This window comes from Bos taurus, chromosome 5 (genome assembly GCF_002263795.3).
Source record: "Bos taurus isolate L1 Dominette 01449 registration number 42190680 breed Hereford chromosome 5, ARS-UCD2.0, whole genome shotgun sequence".
NCBI classification, from domain to species: Eukaryota; Metazoa; Chordata; class Mammalia; order Artiodactyla; family Bovidae; genus Bos; species Bos taurus.
Genome location: NC_037332.1, coordinates 12,541,711 through 12,561,995, shown reverse-complemented (window position 1 = coordinate 12,561,995; position 20,285 = coordinate 12,541,711). Strand labels below are relative to the sequence as shown.

At 37.2% G+C, this 20,285-nt stretch overlaps 1 protein-coding gene across 2 annotated transcripts in view; it reads right to left on the bottom strand.

Annotated features, from left to right (window-relative positions):
- TMTC2 (transmembrane O-mannosyltransferase targeting cadherins 2) overlaps nt 1-20,285 on the bottom strand; it is a 422,587-nt gene that overhangs the window by 80,106 nt on the left and 322,196 nt on the right. For both annotated transcript variants that reach the window (XM_002687180.7, XM_059886837.1), the window contains one exon: nt 9,787-9,868. In XM_002687180.7, the coding sequence (XP_002687226.1) occupies nt 9,787-9,868 (82 nt within the window). The remainder of the gene's footprint in view (nt 1-9,786; nt 9,869-20,285) is intronic.

Sequence of the window (20,285 nt, the reverse complement as noted above, 5' to 3'; positions counted from 1 at the left end):
TGTTAGCAGGCAGCACCTTTGTATGGTCATCAGTCATGAATGCTCTGAGATTTGTGTCCTCATAAAATATGGCTCAAAGAGCTTCCTCATTTCTTCCACCAAACAATTTTACAAGGGGAGGTCTGCCACCCAGAGGATGGCCCTCACCAGACAATGCTGGCACCCTGATTTCAGAATCCCAGAACTGTCAGAAACTGATTTCTGTTGTTTATAAGCTACTGAAGCGACTTAGCAGCAGCAGCAGCAGCAGCCTGTGGTATTTTGTTACAGCAACCTGAATGGCCTAAGACAGTGAGTCAGACCTGATGTCATCTTGGAATCTCAGAAATATGGTGTTAGGAGCATCTTCCATATGGGGAAAGGGAGCACTGAGAGGTTTAGACATTTGCTTACAGTTGTATGACTAACAAGTGGCCGTTTGTACGACAATGAGGTCAGGCTGGGTGACACCAGACTGTTGTTACCACAATAAATTGGTTTTTAAATGTGTTTTATGAAAAAAGGTTTATAAGACTCAACTATACAATGCATAAGAATCATATATCGGTTATACTTAAATATAATAAGAGTTTTAGTTTTAGTGTTTATATTTTAAGGAGTATTTTATATTATTTCTGTAAAAAGTAATTGGAAATGACATTTAAAAGGCCAGTAAGTAGTGGTTTCAAAGTAGTAAATATTATATGTATATAACATTCTTACTTCTTCTCTTTCCTCAAAAGAAAATTCAGACAGAATCAAGAATGGAATGCTGATAATAAATTAAATGTATGAATTTCATAAAGATTTCTCTTATTTTTAAGTCTTTTATGGCTTCAGAGTAAAAGGTAAAAAATAACAGATGAACAAAGACTGTCTCATCATTCACTGAAGCCTGGACCTTAAATAAGTTGTCCATGTTTGACAAGATAAATAGAAACAGTCTTCTGTCTCTGAATACCCCACATAACAATAAAAGGTGAGTGATTCCCAGCTTTTAGTGTATTTGACACATATGGTATCACCCACCAATAAAGCATCCATAGATGTAAAATATCTGTGTTTATCCCTTACACTGACATAGAGATGATGACAATGCAACGTCGTAGTCAGGAGTGTTTCAGTTCAAATGCTGCCTCTGCACTAAATAGCACTGAAATCCTAGGTAATCTGCCTTATAGCTTGATGACCTCACCTTCCTCATTGCAATTGGAGACAGGTAACCTCACCACTTAGCTTTTTTATGGGTATTAAATAAGACACTACATGTGAATTTCTTAGGATATAAAAGCACTTAGTAAATGTTTGTACTATTATTATATTTGATGAATTCATCAAGGAAATACAGTATTTAAGAGAAATCAGACAAGATGCCTTTCTCTACTTTTTATTCCTTTATCACATAATTTTTAATGTCTTCAACTTTACATATTGAGTTCTATTAAATAATTTTTGGATAATTATTTGGTTCTTATAATAATTTCCCTATCTTTTCTACAGATTGAGCAATAGATTAAGATGCTTATTCTTTCACATTTTGCTAAGGTATTAATTACTTCAAAAACTAATATGTTTATTTAGGAAAACAAAATAAAAAAATATTAAGCCTGCCCTCCCAAATTAACTGCAGAAGTCCAAAAAGCTAAAATTCTTGACAGTTTTCCTCGTTTTACTTTACTTTCTTAAATGATATAGCTATTTTGTATAATTTATGATTCTTTATGTACCATAATGTATAATAGATATAGTTGCCTCTGTTATTATTATTCTTTATAAATTTAACCTAGTATTTATAATATTTCCTCAAAAGGGAATAACCGTAGTTTATTTAATTATTTTCCTTTTTGGGGCATTTAGATACTTTTAAAATTTTTCTCCTCTAATAGCAATGCTGTGCTCCAATTACTTTGTGGATAACCTTAAACATAGAAAAAAATTAGTATTTTCCTAAGATATATTACCAAGAGAAGAATTACTGAGAATACACGCTAGAACAACTGAAAGGAATGCATTGTTACTTGAATTTGACTTCTAATGAAATGGTATGTTTACCTATCTTTTAAAACTTGTTATATTTCTTCTTTTGAGAATTATGTGTTATTCTTACTGTACCCCTTAGTCTTAGTTCTGTTTTACTCATAGTTCTATAGAGTTTCTCACATCTTAGTAGCCCTATCTTTTACCTTTTGCTTCTAAGTAAACTACGTCCTACCATGTAACTGTCCTTTAACTGTCTTCTTTTTTTGAAACACATAAATCATGTAATTTTTCCTTTATTTTTGGTTTGTAAGTTTAGCTAATTCTTTCCTTATTTCTTCATATTTTACTCCTGGGAAAGTTTTAATTCTAAAAGTCTCTGGAGAGTATCTCACATAAAATGTACACCGGTATGAAGATTAAATTATATTAAATTACTAAACATATTGCTATAAAAGTGAATTTAAAAATAAAAAATCTTAGGCAAGAAGTAAATTGCTTGGAACAACATTTAGAAAAATCCTGTTCTAATTACACACCTGTGAACTTCCTGTACTGTCCTTGAGCAATGAAGGCACACAAAACATGGATATTTTAGCAAAATGTTTTAGTCTGAAGCACTGAACATAATTGGAATCTCCATGTAATTTCTGCAAAGGTTAAAAATGTATATTCATTTTTAATCAAGAAAATACCATTATTTAGTTCCTTATTTAATTTTTAAAATTACTCATAATTTCTGAAGTGATTAAAAATGAAATGCTACAACAGAACCAATTTCAGTTCACTGTCATATTCTATTTTAATTACAAATAATAAAAGCAATCACACGCCTCTCACCAATTCAACCCATTAAATAGTTTTCAGGCTTCTTTAAGTGTTCACTGATGAAAAATCAAACCCGATGTTTTAATTATTTCTACCTTTAACTATTTAAAAAGCGACTACTTTTTAAAATGAAATTTAATATATATAAATTATTCTGAAGAAAAATAGTCTACGATGGTAACAGTAGAAAGTTCTGGACTTAAAAGTTGAAAGAGCTGGATTTTCAAGTTCTTCTCCTACCATGGACATATGTTGAAAATTTCTGATCTGAGAGTCACTTGAAAATTCTGAACTTCTACTGTCTTAGCCAAATGTAATTGCAATCCATTCCTACCTCACAGAGGTTAAATAATGACCAAACAATTCAGGGTCAGAAAACACTGGGTAAGATCAGAAAATGTTAGACAAATGTAATAAGTTCTCAGGATTCTAAACTTGTTGATAGTAATGATTAAAAAACAACAACAACAACAACATAATTATAGCCTTAAAAAAACTTCACACTTCTCTGTAGGCCCAGGATGAAAAATGACCAGCTCTCATAATTTGGATGTACTTCAGTTTGGATGTGTATTCCACGTTTCCTTAGCATCTAACTATGGTTCTAGTTCTATCCTTGAACTATTCCCAGACACATGCTATGCCCTCTGCCTCAAGCATTTTCTTTGGTTTAATGTTCTTCATTGCATCCTCTCTCTTCTACACTTTTGCCTAGAGAACTGCTACTTATCATTTACATGCATCGGGCATAGCTCTCCTGTACCCCAGCCACCCAGGTCAAGTCCCCCTAGTTGACAGCGTGTCTCCTTTTAAAAACCAATTGTAATTATAATTAAATCATTCTTTTTATCACTTGTGCCTCCCTTTCCAGTTTTCAGTCTACAGTGGAGTCTGTCTTATTCCCCGTTGTACCTTTATGACACTGGGGAGAATCCTGCTGTCCCTCCCAACCCCCACCCAAGCACAAGGATCTCTCCATCCTCCTTGCCTCTTGTTTGTAGAAAAGTTCAAGTTTCTTAAGTCTCCTGAGTCACAAAAGAGCAAGCTCAAGTAGTTAATGATCAGGACAATACAGTCATAGAATCTTTCAGTTTCTGATACACATTTTTGAGTTGTTTTACAGATATTATAACTAATTGCCCACTGAATTCTCCAGGCAAGAATACTGGAATGGGTAGCCATTCCCTTCTGCAAGGGATCTTCCCAACTCAAGGACTGAACCTGGGTCTCTCCTACACTGCTGGCAGATTCTTTACTGTCTGAGCCATAAGAAAAGCCCCAACTATAACTACTACCAGAGGGGAAAGCTAACTGAATGATGACCAGACTGCAGCCATGGCATAAGCTGCTCTATCTTGAGCAGAACTAGCCTTGAGAGAAAGGAATTAACACTATTGTTCATAATAATTTATAACTCTGTGGGTGTCAAAATAATTGTAGCTTGCTCTGCTCATATATGTAAGCAGGCAACTAAGATTTGCCAGCAAAGACATGCTACAGAGATATGTCAACATCGACTACTCTGAGAATACGGTGCCCTTATGTCAGCATGAAATTTCAGAAGACAGACTTTTACCCCTAATCTCATGGAGACAGAATAGTGTCTGACAAATGGGGATTTGTAAGACTCTTTTGCCCCTTTCCTGTTTGTCTATTTCTTTTCTGCTTAAACCTTATAGAAATGAGATCACTAGAACATTTAACCTAATTCCTGACTTATGCTCTACTGAATGCCCACAACACATTGCCTAACCTGTTGATTCTTTCCCTAGATTAAAAGAAGAATGAATGATTAAATAGTTAAAGAATGACTAGCTTTCTATGCCCAGCAGCCCCTTTAGCAATTCTGTAGGCAGAAAACACAGGCAAGAGAATATCTGAAGAGATCATAAGGAGTCAGCTAGGCTGCACGCAATGGAAAAAGATGCAGAGCCTGACCTCTTGCCTTGATGATTCTCAGAGATCCTTTCCGTCTTTTGCCTTTAAAACCTATCACTGCTAAGCAGAATCTTCTGAGCTGCTTTCAGGACATGAGTCTGCCTTCTCCCCACATAGTCAGCCTTCTGATTAAAGCAGCTTTCCCTTTCTACCAGTACATGCCTCTGGAGTATTGGTTTTTGAGCAGCAAGCAGTCAGACCTGAGTCTGGTAACACTTATGGTGCCTGATATATATTGAGCTGGAGGAAGAAGATCAGGATGGGTCACTATAGGGACTTCCCTAGTGGTCCCATGGCTAAGACTCTGTGCTCCCAACACAGGGGCCCCAGGGTTCGATCCCTGGTGAGGAAACTAGATCCCTCATGCCACAACTAAGAGTTCATACGCAGCAACTAACGATCCCACGTGCTGCAATGAAGATCAAGGGTCCTGCATGCCACAACTAGGCCCAACACAGCCAAACAGGTAAATAAAATAAAATTTTTAAATCTTAAAAAGGACTCATAATTATATAGCTGAATCCTTGGAAATGAACATCACCAAGAGAAAGGATCAATAATAAAGAAAAGGAGGCTAAAGTCTTTGCTCTTAGAAACATATGGTTAAGAGATAGATAGGAAAACAAGAACCACCCAAGATCTACATAAAAAAGTAGTTCTCATTAGAATTTGTCACAATCTGCTCCCTTTTAATTTTTTTATGCTCTGGTGCTTAATATCTAATGACTTGACATCTGTCCCAGACTTATGCATAGTAGGTATCTTATAACAGACATACTGATTTTAGTTTTTCAGTTTACATCAAATTTACTAGTATGTATTATAAAATATTCTTTCTGACAAAATGGTTTTCCAGTAATCCCTTAAAACACAAACCAAGACCAAGAAACAAGGAGGGACTTGTCTTGACCATTCTTTCGGCAGAAGCTTCCTGTTGGAGCCAAAAGAAAATTTATGGAGAATCCCTTCGCTAACAGGAACAGAAGAGACATCCAGGCACCAAATGCTCACTTAGTAATAAATTAAATTCTATAAAGACCAGATATGATTTATTTTATGTGGACATGGAAGTTCACTGTAAGTTTGATGAGACATGAATATATTATATTAGTACCAATAGCATAGTTTGAAACCTATTTCTTTTATATTCCTTAAAATTTCTGATGAAAAACCAGTGAGAAATTAAGTATATATTAGTAACAATGTGAAATATGAGTTGGAAAACACTTTGGAAGCCCATATCAATATTTTCACTTTACAGATGAATCTTAATCCCAGAGACTATACGTACCACATAGGCTACATTTTAACTAACTTATTAAACCAGTTTTATAGATCTTCTTAGCTTTCTTTCCTGAAAGTCAACATGAAGAAAAAATGGCAATCTCTAATGCAATCCCTTCACCCAAGGCATAAAACTAGTGGGTTCAAAACACAAATAACATTATAATAACACTTTTAAATATTGCCTTCTAATTGCCATTGCAGTCACTATAAATTCCTATAATATCCTCTGTCTAGTCCCAACTGGATGGCATATTCCAAAGTCACCTGTACCATTAATGAGCTAAAAAAAAAAAAAAAACCCACAATCAGCAGGCAGGGCAAGTTTCCAATAGAACAAAACTCACCCACTCTGGCATGTTCATTATCATTTGCAAAACCATTAAAAAAAAGACTCAAAACAACATTTAACATTTCATTTACATTATGCAAATATTCATTCAACATTAATATTTCATTTAAACTTTTATTTTTAAGCTGACGTGTCATTATTCATTCAATCCATGGGCATAATAAATACCCTTAAGAATATTCACAACCAGTAAGTGGGAAAAAAAGTGATATAAAAGCCATAGCATGCATCTTCTTGGACAAAGAGTAATACAAAATTTAACATAACAAATTTTCAGTCAGTTTTGGAACCTGTGTCCAAGTCTAAAACTGACCGAGCTCAGCATTTATTGTGATTACTGTGATATGGTAATATGCTGGATATCGACGGTGCAAAAATGAAAAATAGGTCCTTCCTGTTAGTTACCTCAGAATTTTCTAAGGAAGGTAAACGTATAATTTCATTATAAATATTTACGTCCCCACAACCACTCTCCAGCCTCAGCCACCATCATTCTCGCCTGTGAGACTGCAATCGAGTTCTCTGTGCTACTCTGATCCTTCTCTAATCCTGTCTTACCACATGGTTCCTTCCATTGCTCTTCAAATAAGAAGTGAACTCCTTAGCTTGGTTACAAAAGCCTCCTGGCCTTGGGGGCTCTAGCTCTGCCTCCTCTCCAGTCTCATCTCCTCCCACCTTTCCATCAGGTTTAATAAGCTCTGGTCATAGTAGCCTCTTTCTTTGCTGTGAACACAAGCTTGTTCTTGCCTGTGACCTTTAAACTTTGTTTCTTTGTCTGAAATGCTCCTTTCTGGCTCTTCAAAGAGTTGCAAGATTTAAAATATCAGCTTGGATTTCAAATACCACCTCCTCAAAGATGTTTCACCTATTTGGTTTCAAGAATTCTTGAACTCTACCTCCTATCACGTCACCTTCTGAAAAGGACAGCATCCTATTTATTACCTACATAGCACAACTTCCATTCTGAAAACACAACAGTGCTTTGCATCTTATACAAATTAAAATTAATAAAAACTCCGCTAAGAATTTTAAGTTGTGATTTATATGAATTTGACGTTCTAAAACTGCACAGAAGGGCTGACAAATCCAAAATACCCATCCACCTACCCAGTCACCTTGTGTCTGTCTACAATAGATGCTTTGGGTCTATCTAACTGTGTCTATTAGCAACGTTGTGAAAAGAAATGGAATATGTATTACAGGAGAAAAGCAATGACAGCTATCAAGGGACCCAAAATTTAGTTACTTACAATTAACTTAGGCAAAACCTTCATCTCCCTAGGTTTCAATCTACTGATTTGTACATCAGAGGTTACATTAGATAAATTTAAAAGAACTTTTCAGTTCTAAATTTTACTCATTTGAAGCAGACTTCTTTTAAATAAAAACGTTAATATTCCCTTAAATGTACATTTTAAAATAACTTGAGCACAGTGAGATAGGAATATCAGGCAGTCAGTTATGGGCTTCCTGTCTGTCTGTAGTTCTTTTGCCTTAACTACTCTTTTTTGGTGCCTCATTTTTTGACTCCTTTCCATTTCCTATCCCAGAGTGGGGAAAAATACTGAAACTATCCATAAAAGCATATTTAATTATGCAGTCATCCCTCCCTTAGAAAACAAATGTACTTCTAATAATGGCTATATGCCAAAAAATTTTAAATAACCAAAGAGTACTAAGAAGAATTAGTTTTACACATTCATTTATAGAACATTTATCACTATTTTTCTAATAACATACACAATAAAGAATCTATTTCATTTTCTGTTAAAACTAAATCCAAAAATTTCTCTTGCAAGTAATACTCCCTATTACCACCCCAGGAAAAAAAAAAAATTCAGGAGAATATTGAAACATAAAAATAAATTAAAAGATTAGTAGTGGGTAAAGACAGAAAAGTCAGAATAAGGGAGCTAACTCTTAAAATTAATTAATAGTTTTTTTTTCCTAGTGGCATTTCAAATGAAGCAATGATGAAGTTTAAAGGAATTGGTTGTGAAAAATCTAAAGTATATAATAAAATTATGGGAAAGAAGCTTAGACGATGCAGTAAGTAGAATTAGTTTGAGGTACAGAAAATGCAAGCAGAAAGATAGGATTTAAAAAAAAAATCTATTTCATAAAATGACAAGAGGTCCTTCAGCACTCCAAGAAAATAATCAGGGAATTACTTTAGCTCAGTAGGGGTACCCAAAATAGTATGCATGTGAAAACCCTAATTTAAAACACTTCATATAAGAAAACCTGAAAAAATAAACTAAATTCTGCAGTAAACTTAAATTAGTTGACTACTATCTTAACATGGCAATAAAACTGCATTGTGAAAGAAAGTCAGGGGTGGTGATGCAGTTAGTTGCATCAAATTACATGCTGTGCTATGCTGAAAAGATAAAATATCATCACAACCCCACATTTATAAACATATACACACAATATAAATAAACAAATGAACTGATGGTTAATTAAGTGTATCCTCCATTTCAAAATTTTCATTTTCCACACTCAGTGAAAAATGGGCTATCAGTGATAGCCCATCACTGATTCATTTTTACTAGCTGGAAAATGGGAGAAGGAATTTAATATTATACAAATATATTAGTTTTATTTCCTCAAGATATTTCATTCCTATTCATCTTTAAGTTTACTACCTGATAATAACTTAACACATCAAAGTCAATAATGGTCAAAAAATTCTTTTTCCAAGGGATCAGCAAAAGTAAATGCTTTTCAGCTCCTTGAAAGCTATTGCAAATGCAAATAAGGTAGAAATCAGTACATTTTACCCGATACCAAACCAGCTACATACACTGCCTCACGGAACACATGACTCACTACTAAGGACAATGTGGAGTGTAACAGATTTGTTACATAAGTTCATTCTGGACTGGTTAAGATAAACTGAGGGTAAACCCAGTGAAAGACACATCCTTTATAGTCTACAGTTTTTATTCTTGACCCCAATCTCAGGCCTTTAGAGGCTGGGGTACTTCCAAATCTTCCAAGATTTTGTGGCCAAAAAGTAAGCCTCTAAAACTTCAAAATATTACATTCAGTGAGCAATATATTATCATTTAGAATGAAAAGAGAACTAATATTAATATTTTAATTATATATCATGCATCAGGCAAGGAGTGAGATGATTTGCTGCTGAGATCTCATTTAAACCCCAAACTGAACTGGGGGCTGGGGGTGGGGAGGGACTGAAAATACCTTTCACCACTGAAGTCCTATGAAAATAACTAAAATATAAGGCATAGCCCTTGGTATCATGACTGCTTTGAACACGAAGGCAAGAATACAGCTCAAGGCTATATCTGCAATGGCGAAGGCAATGTCCTCTCAAAGTGTTCTTTATCAGTGCAACCTGAATCTCATATCAGCATTCATTGTAATTGTGGGGGACATGGAAAAAACTATCAAGCACTCACCATAATGCATGTAACAGTTTCCTTTGGTGGGGTCCAGTTCAATAGCCTTCAAGAAGAACTTTTCAGCCTCACTCTTACGACCCTTGAAAAACAGAGAAAATGGATGATTCAGCAGCACATCGAGAGGGATTCTTCACCCCCTGAGCCCATATGAAGTAGACTAATGTCTACCTGGTATGCATCATCAAAAAGCAGTGCTTTGTTTTTATCTAAATGGGATGATCGAGCAGAATGTGTTGAGAGAGCAGACTGAAGTCAGAATCCTGGAAAACATCAAGATTAGAAGAAGAGACAGAGTGAGTCCATCAAAGATGTCACAAAGAAGAACCAGGAGAGCAGGAGAAAAAAAGGAAAAAATGGTTTCATGGAAACCAAAAGGATGAGTTTTAAGGAATGGTGGGAAATGTGTTTTCATTTTCTATTTTATTTTCTCCCTTCAATTTACATTGTCAACATTCATTCATTCATTCTTCCTTGTAAAGGATGATGATCATTTTAGCTTTTGAGATGATTTTGACCTAATGTTTACTTTATATAGGAAGAAACTAAGTCACAATTTGTTGCATCTCAAGCAAATACTGCTTATCCTTGCTGCTGTCACTCAGGACTACAACATATGTAAATCAGGATTTTGTCTAAAGCTAGATCTTCTTCCTATCTACAGTTTTAAGTAAACATTAGCATCAATATCGAAAATAAGCAAAAAGTAGGAGCAAAGGCTTATATGTAATAAACTGATTTTTCATGAATTAATAGCATAATCCAGGCAGATTCTAAAACTAGACATTCTTTGCCGTATTGTAGCTTCTGAACCAAAACTGCCTACAGAGTAACAAAAAGGGGGTGACTCAAGGTAAGAGAAAAGTCCAAAGAAGAAGCTTCCTAAAAAAGCCCTGTCCTGTATGTCAAGGGTAAAATGAAGATCCATGTTAACTGGGTGGAAGCAAGTCATGGGTGATGCCTGGAAGCTGTGGGTCTAAAGAAAGAGAAACAATCTTATCTGATGGTTCCTTCTAATTCATACACTGTACCACATTAGCTTCATGTGATGTTTTTCTTTCCCCTTCACATACATATTTTTTAAACCACTGTTAAGGAGGTAATTATTCCAAAGATAGAGGTATATGATTAACCTAATATTCTACATTTTATGCAACTTTGACTCATGTCTCCAAAAGACCTCTCCTTTTTGTGTATTCATTTTGCTTAAAGAGCTCATTCTATTGCTCTTTTACTCACCCATTATTCCAGCAGCTAGTGATAACTATATGATCAGACCACTGACTTTCTCTTTCACTTTACTAATGCTACTTATGTCAATAACTCCTCTTTAATTTATAAGAAACATTTTGTCAAATATCCAATAATTAAACATTAAAAATTCTCCTGCGAGATTTCTCACAGTGTTTTAACTTCAAAGGAAAGCACAAGCAAAATACTTGCTATACATATTACCCTTTGTTGAAGTTAGTAAGAATTAGCAAGAATCTTATCAAGATAGGATCCCCTAAGTGATTAAATAATTCTGATGAATTAGGCAGTCTATGATATGAGTTAAGAGCACAGATTTCAGGAGGCAGAGCAGCTCTCACACTTTTGTAGCTAAATGACCCTTGGAGAATAATTTCGAAAATCTATTAGTTATAACTTTCTCTATTGCAAAAAAACAAGGCAGGTGGAGCACAGAAGATTTTTTAGGGCAATGAAACTATTCTGTATAGTACTGTAATGACAGATAACATGTCATTCTACATTTGTCAAAAACATATAGAATACACAGCACAAAGAGTGAACCCTAATGTAAACTATGGCCTTTAAGGAATAATGACACCACCCTTATGGCAGAAAGTGAAGAGGAACTCAAAAGCCTCTTGATGAAAATGAAAGTGGAGAGTGAAAAAGTTGGCTTAAAGCTCCACATTCAGAAAACGAAGATCATGGCAACTGGTCCCATCACTTCATGGGAAATAGATGGGGAAATAGTGGAAACAGTGTCAGACTTTATTTTTCTGGGCTCCAAAATCTCTGCAGATGGTGACTGCAGCCATGAAATTAAAAAACGTTTACTCCTTGGAAGGAAAGTTATGACCAACCTAGATAGCATATTCAAAAGCAGAGACATTACTTTGCCAACAAAGGTTCGTCTAGTCAAGGCTATGGTTTTTCCTGTGGTCATGTATGGATGTGAGAGTTGGACTGTGAAGAAGGCTGAGCGCTGAAGAATTGATGCTTTTGAACTGTGGTGTTGGAGAAGACTCTTGAGAGTCCCTTGGACTGCAAGGAGATCCAATCAGTCCATTCTGAAGGAGATCAGCCGTGGGATTTCTTTGGAAGGAATGATGCTAAAGCTGAAACTCCAGTACTGTGGCCACCTTATGCAAAGAGTTGACTCATTGGAAAAGACTGTGATGCTGGGAGGGATTGGGGTCAGGAGGAGAAGGGGACGACAGAGGATGAGATGGCTGGATGGCATCACTGACTCGATGGACATGAGTCTGAGTGAACTCCGGGAGTTGGTGATGGACAGGGAGGCCTGGCGTGCTGCGATTCATGGGGTCGCAAAGAGTCAGACATGACTGAGTGACTGATCTGATCTGATCTGATTGGCTCATCAGTTGTAACATGTACAAGAGAATTTCAAGTTAACACAACCAGAGAAGTGTAGGAGGATAAGAGACTATATACCAATTCTATATCTTCTGTTCAATTTTTTTTTGTAAACCTAAAACTGCTCTAAAACGAGCATTTATTATTTTTTAATATGATGATAATAAAATCTATTTCATGCAATTACAGATTTATCTGAAAGGATACACATGAATAGTTGTTACAGTAGATAGGCATATTCTATGCTTATAATAAATGTTAACTTATTTTATTTGTAGAGTGTTGTTATTGCTCAGTCGCTAAGTTGTGTCCAACTCTGTGACCCCATGGACAGGCTTCTCTGTCCTCCACTATCTCTTGGAGTTTGCTCAAATTCATATTCATTGAGTTGGTGATGCCATCCAATCATCCCATCCTCTGTTGCCCTCTTCTTCTCCTGCCCTCAAACTTTTCCAGCATCAGGGTCTTTTCCATTGAGTTGGCTCTTTGCATCAGATGATCAAAGTACTGGAACTTCAGCTTTAGCATTAGTCCTTCCATTGAATATTCAGATTTGATTTCCTTTAGGATTGACTGGTTTGATCTCTTTGCTGTCCAAGAGATTCTCAAGAGTCTTCTCCAACACCACAGTTCAAAAGCATTAATTCTCAGTGCTCAGCCTTCTTTAGTGTCCAACGCTCATGTGAATTCATTCATGACTACTGGAAAAACCGTAGCTTTGAATATATAGACCTTCATCTGCAAAGTGATGTCTCTGCTTTTTAATATGCTGTCTAGGTTTGTCATAGCTTTTCTTCCAAGGATCAAGCATCTTTTAATTTCATGGCTGCATTCACCATCTGCAGCAATTTTGGAGTCCAAGAAAATAAAATGTCACTGCTTCCACTTTTTCCCCCTTCATTTGCTATGAAGTGATGGGACGGGTGTCATGATCTCAGTTTTTTGAATACTGAGTTTTAAGCCAGCTTTTTCATTCTCCTCTTTCATTCTCATCAAGAGGCTCTTTAGTTCCTCTTCACTTTCTGCCATTAAAGTGACATCATGTGCATATCTGAACCCGTTGATATTACTCCCAGCAACCTTGATTCCAGCTCCTGATTCATCCAGCCTGGTATTTCACATGATGTACTCTGCATATATATATATACGTACATAGTATGCAATAAAATACAGAGTTCTGAATGACAAAGACTGTATCTTGCTTTATTCAGAGCCTCAAAACACTTGGTCAGTCTTTAAATCATCACTGGAAAATAAGATAGGAAGAACTTGCACAAGATAATAAAAGAAAGATACAAAATGAAAACTATCATTGGTAAAGAGTCTGGACAAAAGTTTTATACAAAAACATAAAGGCGTCTGTGAACTTTCTTCCACTTAAGTTTTAAGGACAGAAGAGAAGAGAGTGGCTCACTTATCACTGTCACAGTAAGCAGTGTAGTAGAATCCTCACGTGTACACTCCACTGGCCAAGCAGCAGTGGGGTGGTGTAGTTGCTCAGTCATGACCGACTCTTGCGACCCCATGGACTATAGCTCACCAGGCTCCTCTGTCCATGGGATTTTCCAGGCAAGAATACTGGAGTGGGTTGCCATTTCCTTCTCCAGAGGATCTTCCAGAGCCAGGGACTGAACCCAGGTCTCCTGCATCACAGGAAGATTCTTTACTGACTGAGCTAAAGCAACAGTATATAGGTTTAAAAAATAAATCAAAATTCAAAGGCCAGTCATCTCAGGTTACTCAAATGAACCCAGTGATTAAAAGACAGTGAGCCCTACCACCTCCTAGATGCAAAACAAATATATTAAAGGACAGAACATTCTTTTTTGTGGGAAGTAGCAAACCACCAAGTAAAAACCCATCTTTCTACTTTGATCACTTTTTAGTCAAGTGCCAAATTATATGGAAAATAAAAGTGTCAGGAGAGTATATAAAATTCAAGATTCAGCCAGACGCATAAGCCAACCAAACACACATATCACTGGATCATAGGAAGGGTAGTAGGGAGGTAACACTAAGTTTAATCAAGTTTACTCTTTTCACTATTACTGTTTTAGAGGAACTTTGGTTAAAAAAGTAGAGAAGAAGAAAAAATCATGTCTCAGCAGGTTTTTTCTTGGCATCGTTTAGATTATGTCAGCATTTCTACAAGCAAGCATTATGGAATAGCCTCTGGTTATACAAAACCCCTCATATCAACCATCCTTACTCATTGCGTGTATTGTTTGGGGTGTTTGGACACTTGTGGTGTTTGAGAAAACCAAGAAAAAGGGCCTGTGGTCAGTGTGACAAATAAGGGAAATGTGAGTGGAGTGGCTCAGTTTCCACTGCCAGGTCCATACTTATTGGCATATTCATTTGTTTTTTTAAGTTAAAATTTTATTGAATTCCTTGTCCTGTACTAAGTAGTAAGTATATAACCACTCAAGTGAACCACACAGAGTGTCCCTTGCAAGTCCGAGTTGCAGGAAGTACATAGAAAACAAGTAACCCAATAAGCAAGGGAGTCAGCCGCAGAGAACTGAGGGCTAACAATGACTTTCTCTGATTCTCATTGAGGGATCTGGCCTGGAGCTGAACAAGCCTCTGTTTGAATCTTTTTGCCTCAGTTTATTTAGCTGTGTGACGCTGAGTATCTTTTGTAACATCTCTGAACCTCTTTTTCCTCACTTGGAAAGATTAACATAATACCAATTTTGAGGGGTTGCTAAAAATCGTTAAGTCAACTGGAAATTACCGGTTTCAGCAATTTTATATAATCGTCTGAGATTTTTAATTTCCTCATAATTTGGCACTTGAGTAAACAGTGATCAAAGGAGAAAGATGGGTTTTTACTTGGCAGCATAGAAAGCTCTGACATTCTTTGATTTTTCTCCTATCTCCTCAAAAAAAAAAAAAAAAAAATCATTCTTTCCACCTTGAAGGCCCACTATCTGGTTCCTAATTACCAAAATTCAAAAACACTTTGTAGAACTTCATGTCATGGTAGAAACTAAACTTCAAATTTTTCCTTTAAAATGTCTCCCATTCCTATCACTTTCCCCTTCCTCCAATAAAAGACTCTTCCAGCTCACATCTTCAATGTTACTATAGATTTCAGATTTCCTGACTTACTTATAAAGTTTGCAGCACTTTACTGAGTATGAAAAACACAGACTCAAGATTAGTATCATTTAAATTCATGAAAAAAAGCATCCTCAATCAGAACTAGGCTTGGTCAGGTCCTCTTCTGATTGGCAGCAGTAAAACATTAATGTAAACATTCAGTAAAGTTTAGGTAGCCTGTTTTACAGCATATGATTAGTTGGCAGCACATTTATTTTGTTTTCTAATTAAACTGGATGCTACGTTCCCTGCTCAGAAACAGGCACCCACCTGAGCAGGTATACAAGGTAAACAGCATCTCTTTTGACAGCTGATCAATGCTTTTTCCAACTATGAAATAAAGGAATATAAAAATAGATACTTACATAGTAATATTTACACATACACAATTCCTCCCAAACCTGGAGCTCCTGCTTAAGGAAGCACTCAGGAATATTAAACATGAGAGAATTATATACTATCAATGGCTTCAGCTTGAACTGTCTCATTTTTTAAAAAAAGTTAATCATACACCAATTTTTTTACTTATTTTTAGTAGCAAATCACTCATTATATCTACCACCCTACACACAAGTGTGTTTTGATGTCATAGCTTAGAACTGCTATTTTACTGAATGACCTGAAAATATCAAGATTCTACATTCTTGCATATATATATTTGTAACGTAAGTAGCATACTAATCTTGTCCTCTAAACTAGATTACTCCCTTAAGACTTTACTTTTTCTTCTATAGTCATCCAAATATTCTATAAATATAATGATCAGTCAACAAATGAACAGGCCACCACTATTTTCCTGTACATAACTTAATAGCATATAGTAACTCTTTAGTTATTCACGTGGTCACATTTTCAGTAAACTACAGAGCTATGAATAAAGCAGTAATTTATCCACTTTACAGATGGAAACTGTCACATGAGCTAAGGTCTGTGCTGTGCTTAGTCACTCAGTTGTGTCCAACTCTTTGCAACCCCATGAACTGTAGCCTGCCAGGCACCACTGTCCATGGGGATTCTCCAGATAGGAATACTGGAGTGGGTTGCTGTGCCCTCCTCCAGGGAATCTTTCCAACTCAGGGATTGAACCCAAGCCTCCTGATAAACCATAAAAAGTGGTCCTCAGACTAGCCTGATTCTCATCCAAATATTTATATCCCAATAAGGGATTACTTGTGTCTTCAGCATTGGTAGGAACACCAGTTGTGGGCATGGGTGTTCAGTCGTATCCAACTTTTTTGCAATCCCGTGGACTATACAGCCTTCTAGGCTCCTCTGTCCATGGGACTCCAGGCAAGAATAAGTGGGTTGAATTTCTTTCTCTAAGGACCTTCCTGACCCAGGGATCAAACCCCTGTCTTCTGCATCTCCTGCAATGGCAGGCAGATTCTTTACCACTGAGTCAACTAGGCAACCCAGTAACATCAGTTGGAATAATACAAAAAATAAACCAGAGGATTTTCCTTGGGTCACTCTACTCCTATTTAGATGCTGCTTTAAGTTTACTGTAGAAGAGTCTCTTTCTGCAATTGTGATCCTGCAGTCACTTTCATACATTTAGCGTTTATTTTGGGGGAATGTCTGACAATGGTAACTGTTGGTCACTCATTCAAATGTGTATCTACATGGACAAGAAATAAGAACGGGAAGCAGCCAATAAAATGGATCTAAAAGCTTATATGGGCTCCCCTGGTAGTAAAGAATCTGCCTGCACTGCAGAAGACCTGGGTTCTCCCCTGGAGAAGGGAATGGCAACCCACTCCAGTATTCTTGCCTGAAGAATTCCATAGACAGGGGAATCTTTGTCTAGTGGGCTATAGTCCTTGGGGTCACAAAGAGTTGGACACGACTGAGCATGCAAAAGCATATATGCAACTTAGTGTGTGCATGCTCAGTCCCAAGCTCCTCTGTCCATGCAATTTTCCAGGCAAGAATACTGGAGTGGGTTGCTATTTCCTAGTCCAGGGGATCTTACCCACCCAAGGACTGAACCCACGTCTCTTGCGTCTCCTTCATTGTCAGGTGGATTCTTTACCACTGTGCCACCTGGGAAGCCAAAAAGCTTATACATAGTTTAGTAAATATGTTGTTTGCACCTGCATTATAGTTTGAGTGCAAGAGGAAAAGCAATAAAACAGCCTTGGAAAAATAATTTGTGGAGGTCCTCATTTACAAACAGAAGAAGCATTGCTTGACAGTACATCTTAACATTATTATTTATATATGAAGTGTCTTCAGGATATAAAACATTTTCTCCTCATAAGAAATAGATCATTAAAAAAAAATCTAACAATTGAATTAAATCTTACTAATGAAGATGATTTACATCAAACCATTTAGTTCTAAAGTCCCTCTCTAAGTCATTATGCATAATCAGCCAGAGGTAACCCTAATGAAAGGCAAAGTGAAGGGGTAAGGACAATGATAACCTTCAGAATGAAATGCTTTATTATTATACTACTACAGTATTTACCATCAAATCATCAGGGACCCAAAATCTGATGATGACATTCATTTTTTAGGGGCAGAATACTATTTCTTCTAGAAAGTTTTAAAAATAGTAGAATAATGCTACAAACAAACAAAAAAAAAAAACCAAAATGAATGTGGCTAAACAGGTTAATGATAATAGTTTGTGGTTCTCACTGAATTATCCCTCAAGTTTCACCTTCTATAATTCTCAGGTCTTTTGTGATCTCTTTCCTAAATGTCCCAAAGCAGAAGCCACTTCATAGACACTTGGAATATGTCATTAAGCCTAAACATATGTCAAATTAAGGGCAGCCAGTGGGGACAAGGGTAGCATCCAGAAGAAGTGTTGAGACCTCAGCAGGGAGGTATGGCTCTGGGGCCTGCCTGGGCAAGGCTGGTGCCCAGAAACACAACTCCCAGACCTGAACAAGGCTTCCCTGAAACCCATCCCCGGTCCCACTGCAGAGCCATCATACTTCAGGGTGAGGAATTAGCTCAGACCCGGTTGACTTGGGCAGCTTCCTTCCTAGCTTTCTTTATTTTTTTTTAATTTAAATTTATTTATTTTAATTGGAGGCTAATTACTTTACAATATTGTATTGGTTTTGCCATACATCAACATGAATCCGCCACAGATGTACATGTGCTCCCCATCCTGAACCCCCCTCCCACCTCCCTCTCCGTACCATCCCTCTGGGTCATCCCAGTGCACCAGCCCCAAGCATCCTGTATCCTGCATCGAACCTGGACTGGCGATTCGTTTCTTATATAATATTATACATGTTTCAATGCCATTCGCCCAAATCATCCCACCCTCTCCCTCTCCCACAGAGTCCAAAAGACTGTTCTATACATCTGTGTCTCTTTTGCTGTCTCACATACAGGGTTATCGTTACCCCCTTTCTAAATTCCATATATATATATGTATCCAAATCCTGAAAGATGATGCTGTGAAAGTGCTGCACTGAATATGTCAGCAACTTTGGAAAACTCAGCAGTGGCCACAGGACTGGAAAAGGTCAGTTTTCATTCCAATCCCAAAGAAAGGCAATGCCAAAGAATGCTCAAACTACCGCACAATTGCACTCATCTTACACGCTAGTAAAGTAATGCTCAAAATTCTCCAAGCCAGGCTTCAGCAATATGTGAACCGTGAACTTCCTGATGTTCAAGCTGGTTTTAGAAAAGGCAGAGGAACCAGAGATCAAATTGCCAACATCCGCTGGATCATAGAAAAAGCAAGAAGAGCTCCAGAAAAACATGTATTTCTGCTTTATTGACTATGCCAAAGCCTTTGACTGTGTGGATCACAATAAACTGTGGACAATTCTGAAAGAGATGGGAATACCAGACCACCTGATCTGCCTCTTGAGAAATTTATATGCAGGTCAGGAAGCAACAGTTAGAACTGGACATGGAACAACAGACTGGTTCCAAATAGGAAAAGGAGTACGTCAAGGCTGTATATTGTCACCCTGTTTATTTAACTTATATGCAGAGTACCTCATGAGAAACGCTGGACTGGAAGAAACACAAACTGGAATCAAGATTGCCGGGAGAAATATCAATAACCTAAGATATGCAGATGACACCACCCTTATGGCAGAAAGTGAAGAGGAACTCAAAAGCCTCTTGATAAAAGTGAAAGTGGAGAGTGAAAAAGTTGGCTTAAAGCTCCACATTCAGAAAGCGAAGATCATGGCATCCGGTCCCACCACTTCATGGGAAATAGATGGGGAAATAGTGGAAACAGTGTCAGACTTTATTTTTCTGGGCTCCAAAATCACTACAGATGGTGACTGCAGCCATGAAATTAAAAGACGCTTACTCCTTGGAAGGAAAGTTATGACCAACCTAGATAGCATATTCAAAAGCAGAGACATTACTTTGCCAACAAAGGTTCGTTTAGTCAAGGCTATGGTTTTTCCTGTGGTCATGTATGGATGTGAGAGTTGGACTGTGAAGAAGGCTGAGCACCGAAGAATTGATGCTTTTGAATTGTGGTGTTGGAGAAGACTCTTGAGAGTCCCTTGGAGTGCAAGGAGATCCAATCAGTCCATTCTGAAAGAGATCAGCCCTGGGATTTCTTTGGAAGGAATGATGCTAAAGCTGAAACTCCAGTACTTTGGCCACCTCATGTGAAGAGTTGACTCATTGGAAAATGCTGGGAGGGATTGGGGTCAGGAGGAGAAGGGGACGACAGAGGATGAGATGGCTGGATGGCATCGCTGACTCGATGGACGTGAGTCTCAGTGAACTCCGGGAGTTGGTGATGGACAGGGAGGCCTGGCATGCTGCGATTCATGGCGTCGAAAAGA